Source organism: Gavialis gangeticus, unplaced genomic scaffold (genome assembly GCF_001723915.1).
Source record: "Gavialis gangeticus isolate Ggan-Ray unplaced genomic scaffold, GavGan_comp1, whole genome shotgun sequence".
Lineage (NCBI taxonomy): Eukaryota > Metazoa > Chordata > Crocodylia > Gavialidae > Gavialis > Gavialis gangeticus.
Window position 1 is genome coordinate 36,815,949 of NW_017729000.1, and position 17,400 is coordinate 36,833,348.

The 17,400-nt window shown below is 40.9% G+C and overlaps 1 protein-coding gene across 3 annotated transcripts in view; it reads right to left on the reverse strand.

The window, feature by feature from the left end:
• SLIT3 (slit guidance ligand 3) overlaps window positions 1-17,400 on the reverse strand; it is a 1,179,950-nt gene that overhangs the window by 1,045,185 nt on the left and 117,365 nt on the right. For all 3 annotated transcript variants that reach the window (XM_019506517.1, XM_019506518.1, XM_019506516.1), the window contains exon 4: window positions 13,165-13,236. In XM_019506517.1, the coding sequence (XP_019362062.1) occupies window positions 13,165-13,236 (72 nt within the window). The remainder of the gene's footprint in view (window positions 1-13,164; window positions 13,237-17,400) is intronic.

Genomic DNA, 17,400 nt, shown 5'->3' on the forward strand with positions numbered 1-17,400 from the left:
TTGGCAGGATCTGGGCAGTTGGGGCTGGGAGAGGGTGTTTGTCCACAGCTGGGGGACTTCAAGGGGGCTAAAAGTCAACCAATCAGAGTCAGTGGTTAGTAAGACCACAGCTTTGGCCCTGGGACAAGTGACTGGGATTTCCTAACCCAGGTTTCAATTCTGAATGTGTACAGGTGTTTGATAGATTTGGTTAACCTGTTCCTGATCTAAGCTAGTTCACATCCTCATATGAACTAACTTAGATTGGGCCCACTGTTTCTGGGTAATTCAACCCCCTCCCCCTGCAAGAAGCTTAAGTGAATGATGAAGCCAGATTTCTTTGGGGAGGAATAAAATATTATATGGACTACAAGTCCTTAGTTTACAATTGCTATGAAAGAAAAAAACATATGCGTAGTTTTAAACATAGTTTTCAACATTAAATAATAAATATCAACCAGATAGGCAGACAAATGTACTACATTTACAAGCAACACAGGTTAAAATAAATAAGTGAACAAAAACTCTAAGAGTTTCTTTATTGTTCTGAGCCATCATTTCATGTGCGGAACTGCTGCCAGCTTTATTTGTCACCCTACCACAAAATAACAAAGAACAGATTGAAGGCAAGACTCTAATCTAATTCTTACAACCAACCAAGTGTCTTAGTTCAAATCTCTTCCTCTGTTATTTTCCTAATCTATAAAAATTGGGGATAATGCTCTTTCCTCTTCCATCTACTTTGATGAGTAGTTAATGTTTTTACAGTGCTTTTAGAACATAAAGCATAATGTAACTACTGCTATTACTGCTACCACAGTGAAAACTCAATGGAATGCATTAGTTTACAGTTGGGTGATTTACAGTTGGCATTGCATGTGCCAAGGGGAGACTATAAACCTTGTAACCAACACATTATGTTGTTAATGACTAAGGCTGCAGGGCCTTGATCTAATAAAGGAGAAAATAACACACAGGTTTCATTCTGAATATATTTTCTTATACTGCAAGATGATTTTCACAGACAAATATGTATAAGGTAGCTTGCTATAATGCAAATAACCTGAACTTACTAGGTTTACTACATATACACAGTCAAGTGAGACGGCTAAGTAGCTAGCCCATTGAGAAAAAAATATTCCCAGAGTATCAGTATGAGATCAGTATTCAAGACCATTTAGTTAGTTGAATACTGCATGCTACAAGAAATGCTAACTTGTCTTATTTCAATAACCTAGTGAGCAATAACATACAAACTAGTCTAATTGTTACACAGGAAATAAAGACATTTTCCCAAGAGATAAATTGTGTTGGTAAATTCGTCTGTGCCAAAAATATTTGGTATATGTTACAGATCATATAAGACAATATTCAGTAACCTCTACCTTTTGGTATCTGACAATTCCATAGTACTAATTAGATCTGGTCTCTTTCTAGCACAAGGTAACTACGTAATAACTATAACATTACCTTCCAGTTGTATGATTTACTTGCATATCTTCTAAGAGAATCACTAATTATAAATGAATGGTGCTGCTTAAATACTTGCAAAACTAAGTTTTTCTGGTTTTGAAAAAATGTTGTACATAAAAATTCAGAAGTCCTCCTAAGACTGGTGAGCTAGCATGGCTAAGACACCCATTTTTATAACCAGCTGCACACAAGGGAGTACAGTAGCTGGCAACCTCTGACTCTACAGCTACAATGTCCAGACATACATTTTACAGTTAGATCAACAAGGGGTAGCCTTCAGCATGAGCTCAGAGCCAGGCTCAAACATATACCTCCAGAACTGAAGTGAGATATCTTAACTTTGCTATTGTCTCTTGCTGTATGCACATAGCCATAAATAAAGTTTGCCCCCAATCAACCTGTGTCAAAATACTCTAGGCTCTCTGTTGTCATGCCTACTTTTTAAATGTCAAGATACTTCTATTCTCACATTGCAGGATGTTGTTGTTGTCATACCTTAGTATGCCAGACCTCCATAGTCTTATCTAATCTGAACTATCCATTTTGCAGTGTCTGTCTTGCATTGTTGACTGATGACTAAGTAATATTGCATTACGGGTGAAACACAACATGTACACTCCAACCAAAGTCAATTGCCAGTTTTCAAGTGTAATTAGTGATTCAATCTTGGTTGAAACACTAATTTTGTTTATTTGTCTAATGTTTCTCATCCTAAGAAATATTTCTTTCAGTATTGTACCTTGGGTTGCCCTCAGGTGTGGAAAGCAAAACAAATCAACGTGTATCTGTTGTCTTGTTAGGGCCAGATTTTTAAAAACTTGTGTAGACACCCAAAGACCTTAAACACCTAGCCTTTACTATGCCATTCTGTTTTGACCATTTATAGGAATGTCACTATGCATACTGAAGGAAGAAACTGTCCACACCCATGGAATCTACAAAAAGAAAAATTCTAAACTGCTGGAATTTTAAGTTTTGTTTAATGTATTAAAAATACTATATTGCAAATCAAAACACGTTTTTCACAGTGTGAAATGAGCTTATGGGCATCTTTTTTTTTTTGCAGGGCTTAAGGAAGTTTTGTTGCCTTTTTTTTTTTATTAATACCTCCCCCTCTTTACTAGTAGTGTATTTTTAATGTTTACATTGCTTCTCTTCTCTCTGTCTAGTTATGAATGGCTCAAACTCTGAGGTCTCTTTGTTTGTCTGATGACCACCTCAATTTCTGGCTTTAAGCATTCTCTGTGCCCTCTCTATGGCTAGGGACAGACATTACACATAAACTGGTTTAAGTGATAAGAAACCGGTTTAACCTGTAACAGAACATAAGTTCAGTGCACATAAACCAGTTTCAAAATGCCTCAAAATGGTTTAAGATAAACCTGGTTGAATGTAGTGTCAGACTTAACTGATTTGGGTCAAACTGGTTTATGCAATGTCTGTCCCAGACCCCTTCCTGGTTTAACTTAAACCAGAGTCTCCCAGCATCCCAGATGCTTTGCAGCCCTGGGCTGGGCTGGCCCCACCCCTCTCTCTGCTCCAAAGAACAGGCTGGTTCCACCCCTCTCCTCCATAGCCAGAGCTCTGGGGGAGATTGCAGACACTTCCCTCACTACTGGTTGCTCAAGCAGCGATTCCCGCCCCCGCCTCCATCCCATCTCCCACAGCACAGACCCCAGCCTCATGGACCCTAGGCATGTGGCATAATAGCTAATGCTGAGAGATGTTTGTGTGTGTGCATATCACCAATTTGACTGGGACAGGCAGAAAGAACAGTGTCCACTTAGTGATTTTTGGAGTTAATCAACAGGTCAGCTGGTACAGTCCCTCCTTGGAAAAAGCTGTTTAAGAAGAGCTTGAACTAATGAGAGAAGTTTCTGCTGTGCTGATGGGCTGATAAACACTGATTTTATCAGAGGGGGAGAGAGCCTGAGAAAGTGCAGGCCAGGGTGGGGGTTTAAACCCCTCCCTAATCAGAGCATCCTTCTGGGGTGTGGCCACACCCCCCACCTTGAGCTCAGCACTGCAGAAGGGAAGGGAGGGTTGCTCTAGTGCCGCCCAGCTTCTAGCCTGAGCCACTTCAGGCAAGTGCCTGAATTTCTGGAATGAAAAGGTAATGTCTATCCACCTCCAAATCAGTTCAAGCTTTGCAGGTTAGACCAGCCTGCAAAGACTGAATCAATTCAGGCTCAGGGCTGTTGAATGGCTGTCCTTAGACCACATGTCTAACTTTAAATGGATTTGTAGATCCACATAATTTGCACATCAGCTTCAACAGTGGGTATGTAGGTTGCTATAAAAATCCTTTGGAACACAAAGCTAAATAGCTTAATACATCTATACTATACAATAATTAATATTATTTATACTAATTAATCATGAGACTTTATCTTGAGCATTACCTTAAAGCTCTTCTCCTTTAAGCTAAGTAAACATTAAATAAATAAATTCCAAAGTCTTCCTTTTCAAAATGAATGCCTCAAAATCTTTTATATGCCAATCTACAAGAAACTCATTGGGTGCGTCCAGACAACCAAGCACATGCCTCTTGCCCTGTCTCAAGCCCCTTTGAGATGGGGCAAGAGGCACATATGGGAATGAAAAAATGTTCCCTGTGCTGCAAACTTGCAGCGTGGGGAGAAAATTAGACCCCTGGATATCCAGGGGTCAAACAAAAATCCAGGGGAAAAAACCGTGCCCTGAGGCAACCGGAGGCTCAGTCCTCCAGAGATGCTCTGGCAGAGTGTCTCTGTGATTGGTCCTTTTCCCGGTCCTGAAGCACGCTGCCTGCCTGTGCTGGTCAGGCAGCAGTGCAAGCTCTAGGGGCGTGGACCCGGCTTTTGCCAAGTAAGCATGACAGGATCTTTTCTTGATCGGTCTTACCACAGATCACGAGGAGTCGGGAGGACAGTGAACAGGCTTGGTGATCTTTATTGATAACTGTTAACGTAGCTGCGCAGCAGCTTAAACTCACTCACCACGCCTCACGCGCCCTAATGGTGCGTGAGACTGATGGATCTGGCTGGTGAGTTGTCTCAGGGGTTTCAGGTCGCCAGCATCAGGCGGGTCTCTGCGTCCTCCTCCGGTTAGCTACTCCGAAGGCCGAGCCGTGTCCGTAATAATATGCCGTGAGTCGTTCTGAGTCCGTTGGACGCAGAAGGGACCCTGACCATCAGGCGGGGGCTCCTTTTATAGCTTGGGTGACATGTGGTGATGTGATAGTGCGAGGCACCTTTCGATAGGCCCACGGCACTGACTGACTGATGCTGGATCCCGCCTTGTAGAAAGTTCTAGCTGCTGTCTATCTTTTACACTCATGGCAGAAAGGCAACTATAGTCTGCCTAGCAACCGTTACATAACTTTGTATAACTTTTCTGATTGGCGAACATGGCCACTTAACAAACATAATGATCACAACAGTAAGCACGGGGTTGGAGGGCAGGGATCTTCCCCAACTCCCTGTTCATTCCCCCACCCCCGTTTGTTCTCCCTGCCCCCAATTCATCCCCCTAGCTCCTGGCTCGCTCCCTCCACTCCCCATTAGTTCCCCTTGCACCACGTTTGTTCCCCTAGCTCCCTGCTGGCTCTTCCAACCCCCAAATACTCACTGGCAGTACCAACAAAAGAGCAGGAGGCTAGAGACAACCCCCGAGACATTCCCCCGTTGTTTCCAGCCTCAGGAGAGCAGGGGACAGCAGATGAATGTCTCCAGGGGCTGTCTCCAGCCTCCTGCTCCCTCCTGAGGCTGGAGACAAGCAGGGGAAGGAGCAGGAGGCTGGCGACAACAGGGGAATGTCTCCAGGGCTGTCTCCAGCCCCCTGCTCATCTCCAGCCTCAGAAGAGCAGGGGACAGCAGAGGAATGTTTCCGAGGCTGTCTCCAGGCTGCTGCTCATTCCCCTGCTGTCTCCAGCCTCCCAACATGACCGAACATTCATTTCAAGTATAAAGTCAGGTTTCCTCCTCTGTGGGGTTTTCATCTAAAATTTGACCAAGCCTAACTCCACGACATCTGGAAAGGAAGGATTATACAAAAGGAGAAATGAAACACAGCTTCCTAAAAAGGAAAGGTATAAAATTATTTTCAACGCTTTTAACAGATACCATTTAAAAAAAAATGATGTATGAAGTATATTTCTTAATAGAACATCATTCTTCAGATTAAATGTGCATTTTCTTTTGAAGAGAGATCTAAAAAAGAAGAGGTCCAAGCAACAACAGGTATGTAAAATGTTTGTATATACAAGTGACATGGTTTTTCACTTTGATATAATTTTAACTTTTAGCCCCTGAATTCTTTAAGGCGCATAAAAATATTATTCAAAAAAATATTATAGATCTGAATAGAATGGACTGGAAGTAAAGATTACTTAGTAAGAGGAGGAATGAAAGGAACTGCAAGCATATTACTTGAAATTAGCAACAACAACAAAAATCTATTTATGGAAGACTGAGTTAAATCAGTTTTAAGCATGTCAAGAAAGGGTGAAAGGGACTCGATCTGGAGGAAAAGCAATGTATTAAAACCTGTAGGACTCTGACCAAATCCCAAAGTAATTAGAAGAAAGAGAGAGAGAATAGGGAATAAGCACTGTATTGTTTTTACTCAGCTCTGTATATACCTATTGTGCTTTTTGAAATACAGAGTAAAAGCTCATGAGAACTTAAAATGCACAAAGAATCGGTGCTGGGATCCAAACACAGTAGCCTAATGAGCACCCAAAACGGGATGTTTCACTAGATCAGGGACAGGAAACCCCTGGTACGGGTGCCAGAGTGTGGCACACAAAGGTATTTTCTTGGTGCACACTGCTGGGCTACACTGCCACAACAAGGATTTGACCCCTTGCAGCTCCCCCATCTGCCCCTGACATGCCAACATTTTACAAGTCAAGACAGTGGGTGTTTTGGCACTCTGCCCAAAAACACTGCCAACACCCGCAGATTTTTCATAAAGGCCATCAGCCCTAACTACACCTAATGACAAGTACAGGCTTGAGGGCTCCAATTTTCATATGCTGCTTGGGCAAAGCTCAATAGTGATAAACAGCTTTAAGTTATCAATGGCAAGAAGAAACTTAAAAAAAAAAAGTTCTTCCCATCATGAATACCAATGGAAAGTTGGAAACATTTGATTATTAGTAAAAGAGTACCTGTGGGTGTGTGTAGATGAAATGGGGGCCCTAAATTGAAGTGGTGGGTTTTAAAAAATACTGTTTCAATTTGGGGCTGATTAAACCCCACATTGTGGGGGAGGTGCAGTCCATGGGCTGCAGGGGGGTGCTAGTGCTTCCCTCTATGGCAACTGCAGGTCCACCACAAGTGGCACCTGCCCTCAGGCCCCCGTGCAGCTCAGGCAGGCAGGCTCCGGAGGGGGTGGGGCAGGGCGGGGAGATCAGGTTCACTGCTTTTCTTCGGTGCAGCTGTTTTCCCAGGCTGCCTGCAGGGCTTCCTGCAGAGCTGTGGAGCTCCACAGAGCCCGGTGCTTCACCCCGCAGCTCTAGGGGCATCAAACTAAAACTTCTCAAAGGTGCCACAAGTCATTTTAAGTGCATTACGCCACTGAATTTCCTACAGTGGCTGGAATTTATACGCAATGCGCTGCCAAGGCATGCAAACCAAACACCGACACCATTAAAAGCACTGCTAAAGCATTTAGCCTGCTTTAAAGTGTTGTTCACACACAACTCTCATTTCGTCTACACATGGCCTTTGTAGAAAAGTTACATGAAATTGCCCTAGAAATGAACTTTAATGACTTCTGACTTTTCTTTTAAGGTAAAACCTACTTTGAGATCAGTGTTAATTCCTTTATTCCCAATTTGAGAATTCAGAACTACAAGGAAGCACTAGACTCTTCTGCCATGTACAGAAAAAAAGGCAATGGTGTCCAAAGCAATTACTTGGGTTTTATTGTTGGCATGTATACAATGGAAGAAGCCTGCATTTCCTTTACTTTAGGGAACACAAGCAAGTATTTAGTGGGATAATGATTTTCTTGAGTAATTGACAGTATTACAAAAAATATTTACCATGTCTTTACTTACACACACACACACACACACACACACACACACACACACACCTACCTGCAAACTCTTTGTTCCTGCATTAAACTAACTGGCAAAATTTAAGACCATAAATTTCAGTGACATTTCCAGAGTATGATTATGAGAAAAAAAAAAATCTTCACTTACATTAGGCTAACTCTGAACACATTTGAAAGTATTTCATGAAACTATACCTGGGGCCAGAATGAGCAAAGTATACATTGGGCTGGACAGACCATCTATAGCAGTTCTTACCAATGCTGCTTCTAAGCAGATGAAAATGCAATCTACTATGGAGTTATTACCCTCAACTGCTAACTGATTTAAAAAAAAATGGGTGGCACCTTTCTGTACCTTTTCTTAGGCCTAAAAAAAACTGCCATAGGTATAAGGGTCGACTGCGGCAAAGGCAGTCGTAGCGGTTTGCAGTAAGTCTGGGGTTTGCCTGAGTGGAATCCAAGGCCACAGGAATCAGTCCAGGTTCTAAAACATGAAGCCAAGAATCGAGACAGGGTTGTGGTCAGTACAAGCAGACCAGGGGATTCAAAACAGCAATAAGGTTTAACTGAAGTCAGAGCAGGACTGCTCCCAGTAGTGCCATGGCAGGAACAAAACCCTGCAGCAAGTGGGAGGGGTTTAAAGCCTTCCAGTCAAGGGCTTGTAGCTCCAATGGGGGACAAGATGACCAAGTCATGTGGTCTTCCATTGGAGACCTCATGGCAGAGGCTGAGCTGGAACTGAAGTGGTGTCTGGGCTTAAATATGGAGATGCCAAAGGTCCACATTCAAACCCAAGTGAGATAAAACACTGATTCAAACTGAATGAGCTTTCATCCAAATAGAATATATGAGCCTGAAAGCTATTCTGCCCTATGGTGCTATGCAGAGTTATGTAATTTTGACCCACTAGATTTCAAAGCATCAGTTGGCTATAGAGAGATGAACCTACCTATCTGGACTTTGAATGGACTGTATAGGTTATAACTTTTAAAAACTGAATTTATTTATAGCTCAGTAACCCAGTGGGCTGCCCAGCGTGAAACTGTGATAGCCCACATAGTATGTACCTGAGTGCTGTCAATAACCAGAACTAGTAAAATTCATCTGTTAAGTATTACTGTCTTTTCTTTTTTCTTCCATCTGTCCCCTTTTACTTTTCTCTTACTCCATATTGAAGTCTAATCACTTCTTCCAATTTCCTTTCTATCTTGACCTCACTTATGTTACTCCCCTTCTTCACTATCTTAAGCACTCTCTCTTCTTGAAAGTCCAGATCAGCTGCTGGAAAAGAAAAGTCTTTATCATTATGCCTCACCAGTGAAGCATTTTACCCACAGATCCTATTTCAAGTGGAATTGACTGGCATTATTGAACTCTGCTCAGACTCACAGGATGAAAATGAGGAGGAAAGGCTCCAAATTCCTGGATTCTACTGCAGGCAGGATCAGAACTGCTGTGTAAATCAGTAGTCAAATGTAAAAGGAAACCTTTCATCAAGGGGTTCCCCTGTAGGTAGATGCTGCTGAGACCTGTATTACTGAAGCATATGCAGCAGACCTACATTGCTACTTTTGGATGCAACAATAATATTGAGTGATTTACATGTGTACCTTATATGTTCCACTTAAAATCTGATATTTCTGTTAACATTTGTACCTTTTAAAAAAGCTATTGCCTTCTAGCTAAAGGACACTACAAAAAGAAAAAACATCTAACTACTACTACTAACAAAGACCATGGCAGAACATCTGATCATCTCACCAAAACCTTGAGTGTCTTCAGCCATCGATATCTATACGGTACAACATTTTAATATAATTTGATAGGAGGCAATATACAAGGGTAAAATTGATATTCTTTTATCTGCCTTACATAATAATGCAGTTCCATATTTATTTAATCACAAGATGAGGTGCATCATCCCCCTCAGTCAGCATGGGAGAAAAAGTCCCTCTTACATTCATACACAAAGAAACCTCATTAAATACATTGTCTATCATTAAACTGCTGTTAAAAGTAGCCTGCGCTCAGCAATGAAAAACAATTGTGAAACTGATTAAATATAGCCAAAACTGAGCATGACTATAAAACACATGGCCCATATTAGGCAAACATACTGATTGGAAACTACTACAAGGATAGGTTAATACAGTTCATCTGAATAAAGTATATGGTTCAGTAAGTACAGTTCCCCTCAGTCCCGAATCTTTTTCAAGTCATGGTGGTCCATTACATTGAATACATTTTGATTTCCTCTTCACTCCCACAGTTGAGCTGTTCCTTCCCATTTCCAAGTATTCCTGTTTCTTCACCAGCCTTAAATGTTTGGCAATCACCAAACGGGGACCCAAGCAGTTTACCCAGAATCCCCAACTCCCTCTCTCAGCCTGTCACATATGATTAGTGTGGCCCTGCTCCTCTCTATGAGTGGAGCCAAACCAGTTTGCCCTCTGCCTCATCTGCATATAATATTTTGAAGGCTCCCAGGACTTGAGACAAGAGCACCCAATTCCAGTCATAAATTGGGGGTTAAATAATACATTTATGCTTTGGAAAGGCAAGGGTAATCTGGAGTACACACATACTGAGGAGTCACCCTGGCTTGAAATACTATTGACTCTACTGGGGCAAGTCCATTGAACTATATGATAAAGCATGAGCCCTTCGGATCAAGATCATGCATAGTCTAATACCAGGGGTATAGAAAAAAAAAGTCCATACCAAGGGTTGTCAGCTGGGGATATGCATACCCCCAGCGCTATTTAGACAGGCCACAGGAGGTACGTGGGGGCAGGGACGGAGCACACCCTGGGGCATGGAGGCGCATTCCCACACTTTGCTTCTTACCCGGCAGAGGGGGAGGGGCATGCCAGAGACTGCCAGCTCCATGTGGCACACCTCAGCGTCTCCCCACCCCCACCTCAGCTCAGTCTCTGTGTTCATTCCCAGGAACAGGGCCGGGGGGATACACATGTTAAAAAAGGTTGAGAACACCTGGTCTGTACTATATATACATAAGTACCAAGTGCTGCTTAAAAGTGTGTTTATGGAGTACCTGTACTAAAACTTGCAACAGTTTCAGAAAAGGTAAAATGCATCAATACTGGATAAACTACGCCTATGGGTATGCATAATAATATGCAAATTACTACAGGCATGTTTTTTTCAAAGTCAGTGTTTTCAAAATTTTGTTATCATTTCCATGTGATCAGGGAGAGCAGGGTCTGATGGAATGGGACTGCAGGGGGAAGGATGCATAGGGCAAATGGGGCTGATTCCCCAGATGTTTTTTCTCTTCTATAGTAGTGAGAGGAGGACAAATTCAAGGCAAACCTTCAGTAATTCGATTCTATACCTGGAAAATTATAACAAATTTATAAATTTTCCATATGTATAATCTAATTATTGGGCGGTTGTATTATTATCAGGGTTGTCTTATATTTGAGTAAATATTGTAATTTTACCTTATAAAATTTAAACTATTAGCCAAGTTTAATGACAGTAAGCATCATTATCTGAACAATCAAATAAATATATTTCTGTTTCAAAATACATGACTACTTTTACTTCTCCATGGAACCTTAAATTAAAGGTTTACTTTTCATAATACAAGTACATGCTAATTGACATACATACAGCTATTAAATCTCACAAAATTGTTATACTGACAACTGAAATCAAGGAAAAAGGATGGTAATTATCTTATCTTTTGATGTAGGAAGCCAGAATTCAGTCAAGAGACCTGCCTTTGTCAGATCCTGATATGCTCAGCCTACTTGCAAACCAACATGCTGAAATGGTAATTAAACATACACCTGGGAGAAGGTATTTTAAATCTAATGATAATCACATGCAGTACAACAATTATCCATGAAGGAGGTTTATGCATGTTACATAACTGAGACTTTGTTAAAACCTATGGATTAGCTCTACAGAGTTTTACCATTAAAAATCCGCCATTTGTATACAGAGGGTATGAGAGATCAACCTTTTAGGAAATAAGTATAAAGTCAGGTATAACTATAATGGAGATGGCTTTATCTGCAAGGTAAAACGAAGTGTATAGTTTAAATTAGAAGAGCAGTTTCAACATGCAGAATTTACAGAAACTTTCAGGAAGGATCTTAGCACACATGCACATGTACTATTCAGACTTAGAAATTCCACTCAGCAGATCTTTTCCAGTATGTTTAAAAGTTGTGCTAAAACTAATTCCAAGACCAGGTGAGATGCAACAGGACTTACATTTCTGCAGGCAGATTTGGAAAGTAAAAAGCAAGTACCTTTTATGAGGTTTTATTGCTAGAACCATGCTGCTGCTAGAAGTCAATGGAAGGGCTCAGCAAGGTGGGTAAGAAGTGTTTCACATTAGAAATATAACATGAACGAATTCATTATGTGAAATGAAGTCTTCACATTTGAATTAAGTATGTTCAACACTACCCAATTCTTTTGCTTTAAAACACTGATATAGTCTACTTTTAATTGGTGAACCCGTTTCTAAACCACCATTTATCAACCACCTTCATCACCATGAGTTTCACATTTCTACAAGAAGGAAAAGTTACTGTGGTGCTGAGATGGTTTTGTTTGATTACAAAGAGTTATTAAAACAGAATTTTTACAATTCCACATGGATAAAGCAAACTTTCAACTGACTAATAGTAACTTTGCAATTTCACCAGTAAGACCAAGTCTTCCATAAATCTAAATAACCTCTTAAAAAAAGTATATATATATATATATATACACATATATACACATATATATATACATATATACATATACACATGTACATACACACAGAGAGAAACAGAGAGACAAAAACAACCATACAGCAAACTTCCCAAACAGTGAAAATGAATTGGCAGTTAAGCTTTTGCAGGTTAAAGTAAAACTGTTTTGAAGAGGTTTTGCCTCCCTATTAATATAGTAATAGCATTCTTCACAGAAATATGCAATTCTACTCCCTACATAGAAGAACCATCAACAACTCCATTGCTCACCCACAACCTAAATATCCATTGCCATCATCACACTCTACTGACTAGGCTTAGATTGAGAAAAGCACACCAACTCTAAACTCATTTCTTTTTTTCTTTCTCCTTGTATTGAAGCAAACTAATTCCCATCTGCATAGCTTATCATTTGGCATCTTCAATGCACCTTGGGAAATGGAAAATATTTGTTCTTCAAATACAAAAAGCACAACTCCCACCTAAGTTATCTGCATTTATCTTTGGCTCAACTGAAATGATACCATTAAAATACCACAAGAACAGACTTTCTTTCTGTGGACAGTTACTATACCAAGCCCAAAGATTTTCCATTACTGAACTTACTCTTTAGCTCTACATAGACTATTATTAATATACTAACACTGATGCCATCACACTGAATCTGCATCCACTGTGAAACAAAGAAAAGTAACCTGTGGCTTCCTTCCTTCAAATATTTATTTTCCAGCACATAGCTACAATCATGATTAAAAACGTCCTTATTTCAACTGTTCAAACCGAAAAATATCTTAAATATAACTAAAAGCAATCAGCTGAAGTCTCCAAAGCACACAGACAACCCACACAATGAATCCAGGCACATAAAGTACATACTAAAAAAAAAACCCAACAAAAAAACCAACAAAAAAAATCAAACTCTACTTACAATCTGGTTAACTTCTGTGTATTCTGGAAAAGCAGCTCAGGAAGTACCTGTAATTTATTCTTGTTCAGACGCCTAAATAAATAAAGAGAATAAAAGTTAAAACAAAAAACACATTAGAATTATTTTGAAGCCAAGGAACTTATTCCATCTTCCCAAAACACATGCAACCCCAAGAAAAAGGACTGAAAAAGCTATAGTATTAAGCTGCTACAGAATGTTATAGCCTTTATGTATATTAATTATATAGAAGATGAGTATATCATACGATCTTTAGGCCACCTGCCTACATTTTTTGGGAAAAGGTGAAATAGAAAATGCTAAATTTAAGTACTATAATGTATATGAGTGGTTTTGAATACTTTTTAAAAGTTCTCCTAGATACTAACATCTGAATTATATGGCCACCATGTTGCACTGCCAGTGCTTTGAAAAAAAGTTCCCAGAAGATATCTGAATTTTATCTTTCTTTCTAAACATGTAGTTTCAGCTAGCCAAGAATGATTTCCAGACTACCTGTTGTGTCTACTGTTCATAGATACATGAAAGTTGTTTTGGGGGTTTTTTTAAAGCTGGACAGTAAACAATAACTTTGGAAATCTAAGCGCTACCATGGAAAGTACGTAAACACTTTAATACATCTTTAACATCTAGATTGAATGTTACAGAATGGAACCTATTCTATGAAAAGTACTTGATAAAATTTTTGGAGAAGTGTTTTAATTTCTCTCTCTAGTTAACTGTACTGCATTTAGTAAGGGATATTGGCAAACCTGGGATGCCAGCTGTAAAACCGTTTTTGTCCATCATCCAGTCTACAATTTACAAAAATATCTATCTTTAAGATAACCATGCAAAACTTAAAATCAGCTTAATGCAGAAAAATAAATTCACTTAAGAAACACAAGTTAAATAGCATAGTCTACAGCAGAAGCATTTATCTGCTTATCCATAACCTCAATAAAATGTAACGTAAATGTACCAACTGACCTCAATTAAATTATATGCAAGAGCTACAACTAAAAACTGACTTCAAATTCATAAATCATAAATAAGCACAAGGCATAAGTGTTTTAAGCACCTCTTCCCTTCTTTCCCCCGCCACAGCATTTAGGGGATGTCTTGTCTGTTTCCAGCTCTAATAAAAAGTTGTGGTGGTTCGTGTTCCCAAAAAGCCACATGTTCCTTTAAGAGATGCTTTAAGGGACAGCCTCCAGGAACTATATTGTAGTTTTGTTCATGGTAAGCACTCCTATCATTTTCTATGTTTTTCAGGATTTTGCCACATTGCAAGCCTCCATTGTTTTGGCCCCAGAGGTCTTCCTCAGGGATCAGAGTAAGGCGACGGGGACTAAAATGCTGGAGTTTTCACATGGCTACCATATGAATAAATTCTGAAACAGAATGGAAAAAAGTAGTCATATGTATTCTCTTCCCAATATCAGCAAGAGAAGTAGTTGAATTTGGAAGCTTTGCACACATCTTGTATTCTGTATTAGCCATGTCCATTTAAAAAAGTTAAAATTAATCAATGATCCACTACATTTAAGTACTAAACTCCCTAGCTGATTCCAGAGGCAACTGAATACCATCAATCAGAGGCATAAATATCAAGTTTGTATCCTGGGCAAAACGTGGCTGGAGGGGAAGCAGGAATACTGAGCACCAGAGTATGAGGAAAAGGGTCATGGTCTTCCTGGGGAAGTCCGAGTCCTCAGCTACTACTAGTACATAGCCCCAGTTGTTGCTGCTGCCGCTGCTGCTACAGCAGTAGTCCCTGCACCCAGCAGCTGCTTCCATAGCCACAGCATGGATCTCCTGTACCACCCCAGACTTCTCGGGGAGCTACCATTCTAGTACCCCTTCTAAGTGGTTGCCTGGAGTTGGTGTCCCAAATCACCCACCTCATTTCACTACTGAACATAATAACTAAACACAGTAATAAATGAAGTACGACATATCATTGTAAAGAAATGCATCAGCAAGTGGAGGATATTTAGGTTTTCTAACCTGCAAAGCTTGTACCAATTTGGAGGTGGATAGACATTCCCTTTTCATTCCAGAAATGCAGGCACATGCCTGCATTGGCTCAGGCTAGAAGCCAGGTTGACTGTGGGGGGGGAGGGCACTAGAGCAGCCCTCCCTTCTCTTCCACAATGATCAGCTGAGGGGAGGCATGGCCAGACCCTTGAAGGACATTCTGATTAGGGAGGGGTTTAAAACCCCACCCTGGCCTGCACCCTCTTAGGCTTTTCCCTGCTTGCTGCTCAAGGGGCAAAAATGTTGCTAGACCTCAGCCCTGGGCTAGCACTCTGAGACAAAGTGGGTGTGTGCAATGCATGATTTTGTTGATGATACTGAGCTTTTCAATCTCCCTCTCCCTGGCTCCAAATCTGACAGGGCTCCAAACCAGCAGGGGGGCTGATAAAACCAGTGTTATCAGCCCATTAGCAAACCACTGTGTTATCAGCCCATCAGCAAAACAAAGCCTCTCTCATTAGTTCAAGCTCTTCTTAAACAGCTTTTTCCAAGGAAGGAATGGGGGGACATTACCAGCTGCCCTGTTGATTAGCTCCAAAAAGCCCTAAGTGGACACTGTTCTGTCTGCCTGTCCCAGTGAAACTGGAGATGCACACATACAGTCACCTCTTAGCATTAGCTATCATACCACATGCCTAAGGTCTGTGGGGCTAGGGTCCATGCTGTGGGAGATGGGAGGGAGAGAGGGGAAAATCCTGCTTGAGCAGCCAGTAGTGAGCGAAGTGCCTACAGTCTCCTCCAGAGCTCTGGCTATGGAGGAGAGGTGTGTGACCAGTCTGTTCTTTGGAGCACAGAGAGGGGCGAGACCAGCCTAACCCAGCCCAGGGCTGCAAAGCTTCTGGGATTCTGGGGGATTCTAATTTAACTTAAACCAGGAAGGGGTCTGGGACAGACACTGCATAAACCAATTTGACCCAAACCATTTAAGTCTGATGCTACATTCAACCAGGTTTATCTTAAACCAGTTTCAGGAATTTTGAAACTGGTTTATGTGCACTGAACTTATGCTCTGTTACAGGTTAAACCAGTTTCTGATCACTTAAATCAGTTTATGTGTAATGTCTGTCCCTAGCCCTAAAGTAAAGTAGATTAACTGAACCACATTCAATCCTGGTGTAAACACACTTACTAAGAAGTACAATGGCTTTTTCAGTTAACTTGAAAACACTTGGAAAATTAAACTAAAAAATATTTAAGACCCCTTAATTCTGAGCAGGACTTCATACAAAGGTGTAGTCCACTTTGGTCCATCTTCTTTAAAAATCATTCCTTCTGGTCATCCAAATTAAGCTTCCCAAGTAACTGTACAGAGTAGTCTGCAGCCAAAACATAACTAGTAGAGCCAAAGATAATATGCAGTCAGGAAACAGTGGTTTATTAACAAAATGAAGAGGCTAACCCTAGACTTCCTGTTTTGTAGTGGCCCAGATCCTATTGCACTTATTGAGCACCTAAGTGTCTGGGTGCAATCCCAGTACAACCTGCTTGAATGCCTGAGGGACCCTTAACATGAGATGGAAGGATCTTCTTCCTCCTTCCTTCTTTTTCTGACTTAACCTTAAGATTTTGTTTCTCTCACATCACTGGCAGGATTTCACTCACATTTTACAAAACTTCAGGAGCAGAACAAAAAAAAAAAAGCTGGTTTGTGTGAAGAGTCCAAGATTATCCATGCCAGAGTTGGAAGTCCTGTTTAATCACAGAATGGCTTCTAAAACTGCTCCATCAACATGCCTCAGCTTTGATTCAGATCAGTAATCATTATAATTCAGAGAGGGATCCAATCTTCAGCACCATGCTTGTCCAGATTCTGTTTGAAGACTACCAACAGTTCTTGATTAATGGCAATTATGCCAAGATGATTTATCTACTAAAAACAGGAGAGACTGCCAATGATTTTCATGTACTTGACAGCTGTCTGCTAGGGCTGTGCAAAGCTTCGGGTGCTGATTCGATTCAGAGGAGATTCAGCCCAATTTGGTGGCCAAATCTCCAAATCCGAAACAAATCATGGGACAAATGAAAAGGTCCAAATAGATTTGAAGCTCTCTGAATTGATTTGGAAAAGATTCAGAGATTCAGGCAGTCCCCTCTGGATGCGGCAGGGAGCTGGACCCAGACTCTATGCTGGTAAGCAGGGGGTGGGGGAGGGAACCATTGGGGGGACCCCTACCAGGCCCCATCCCCTGCCTGCTTCTC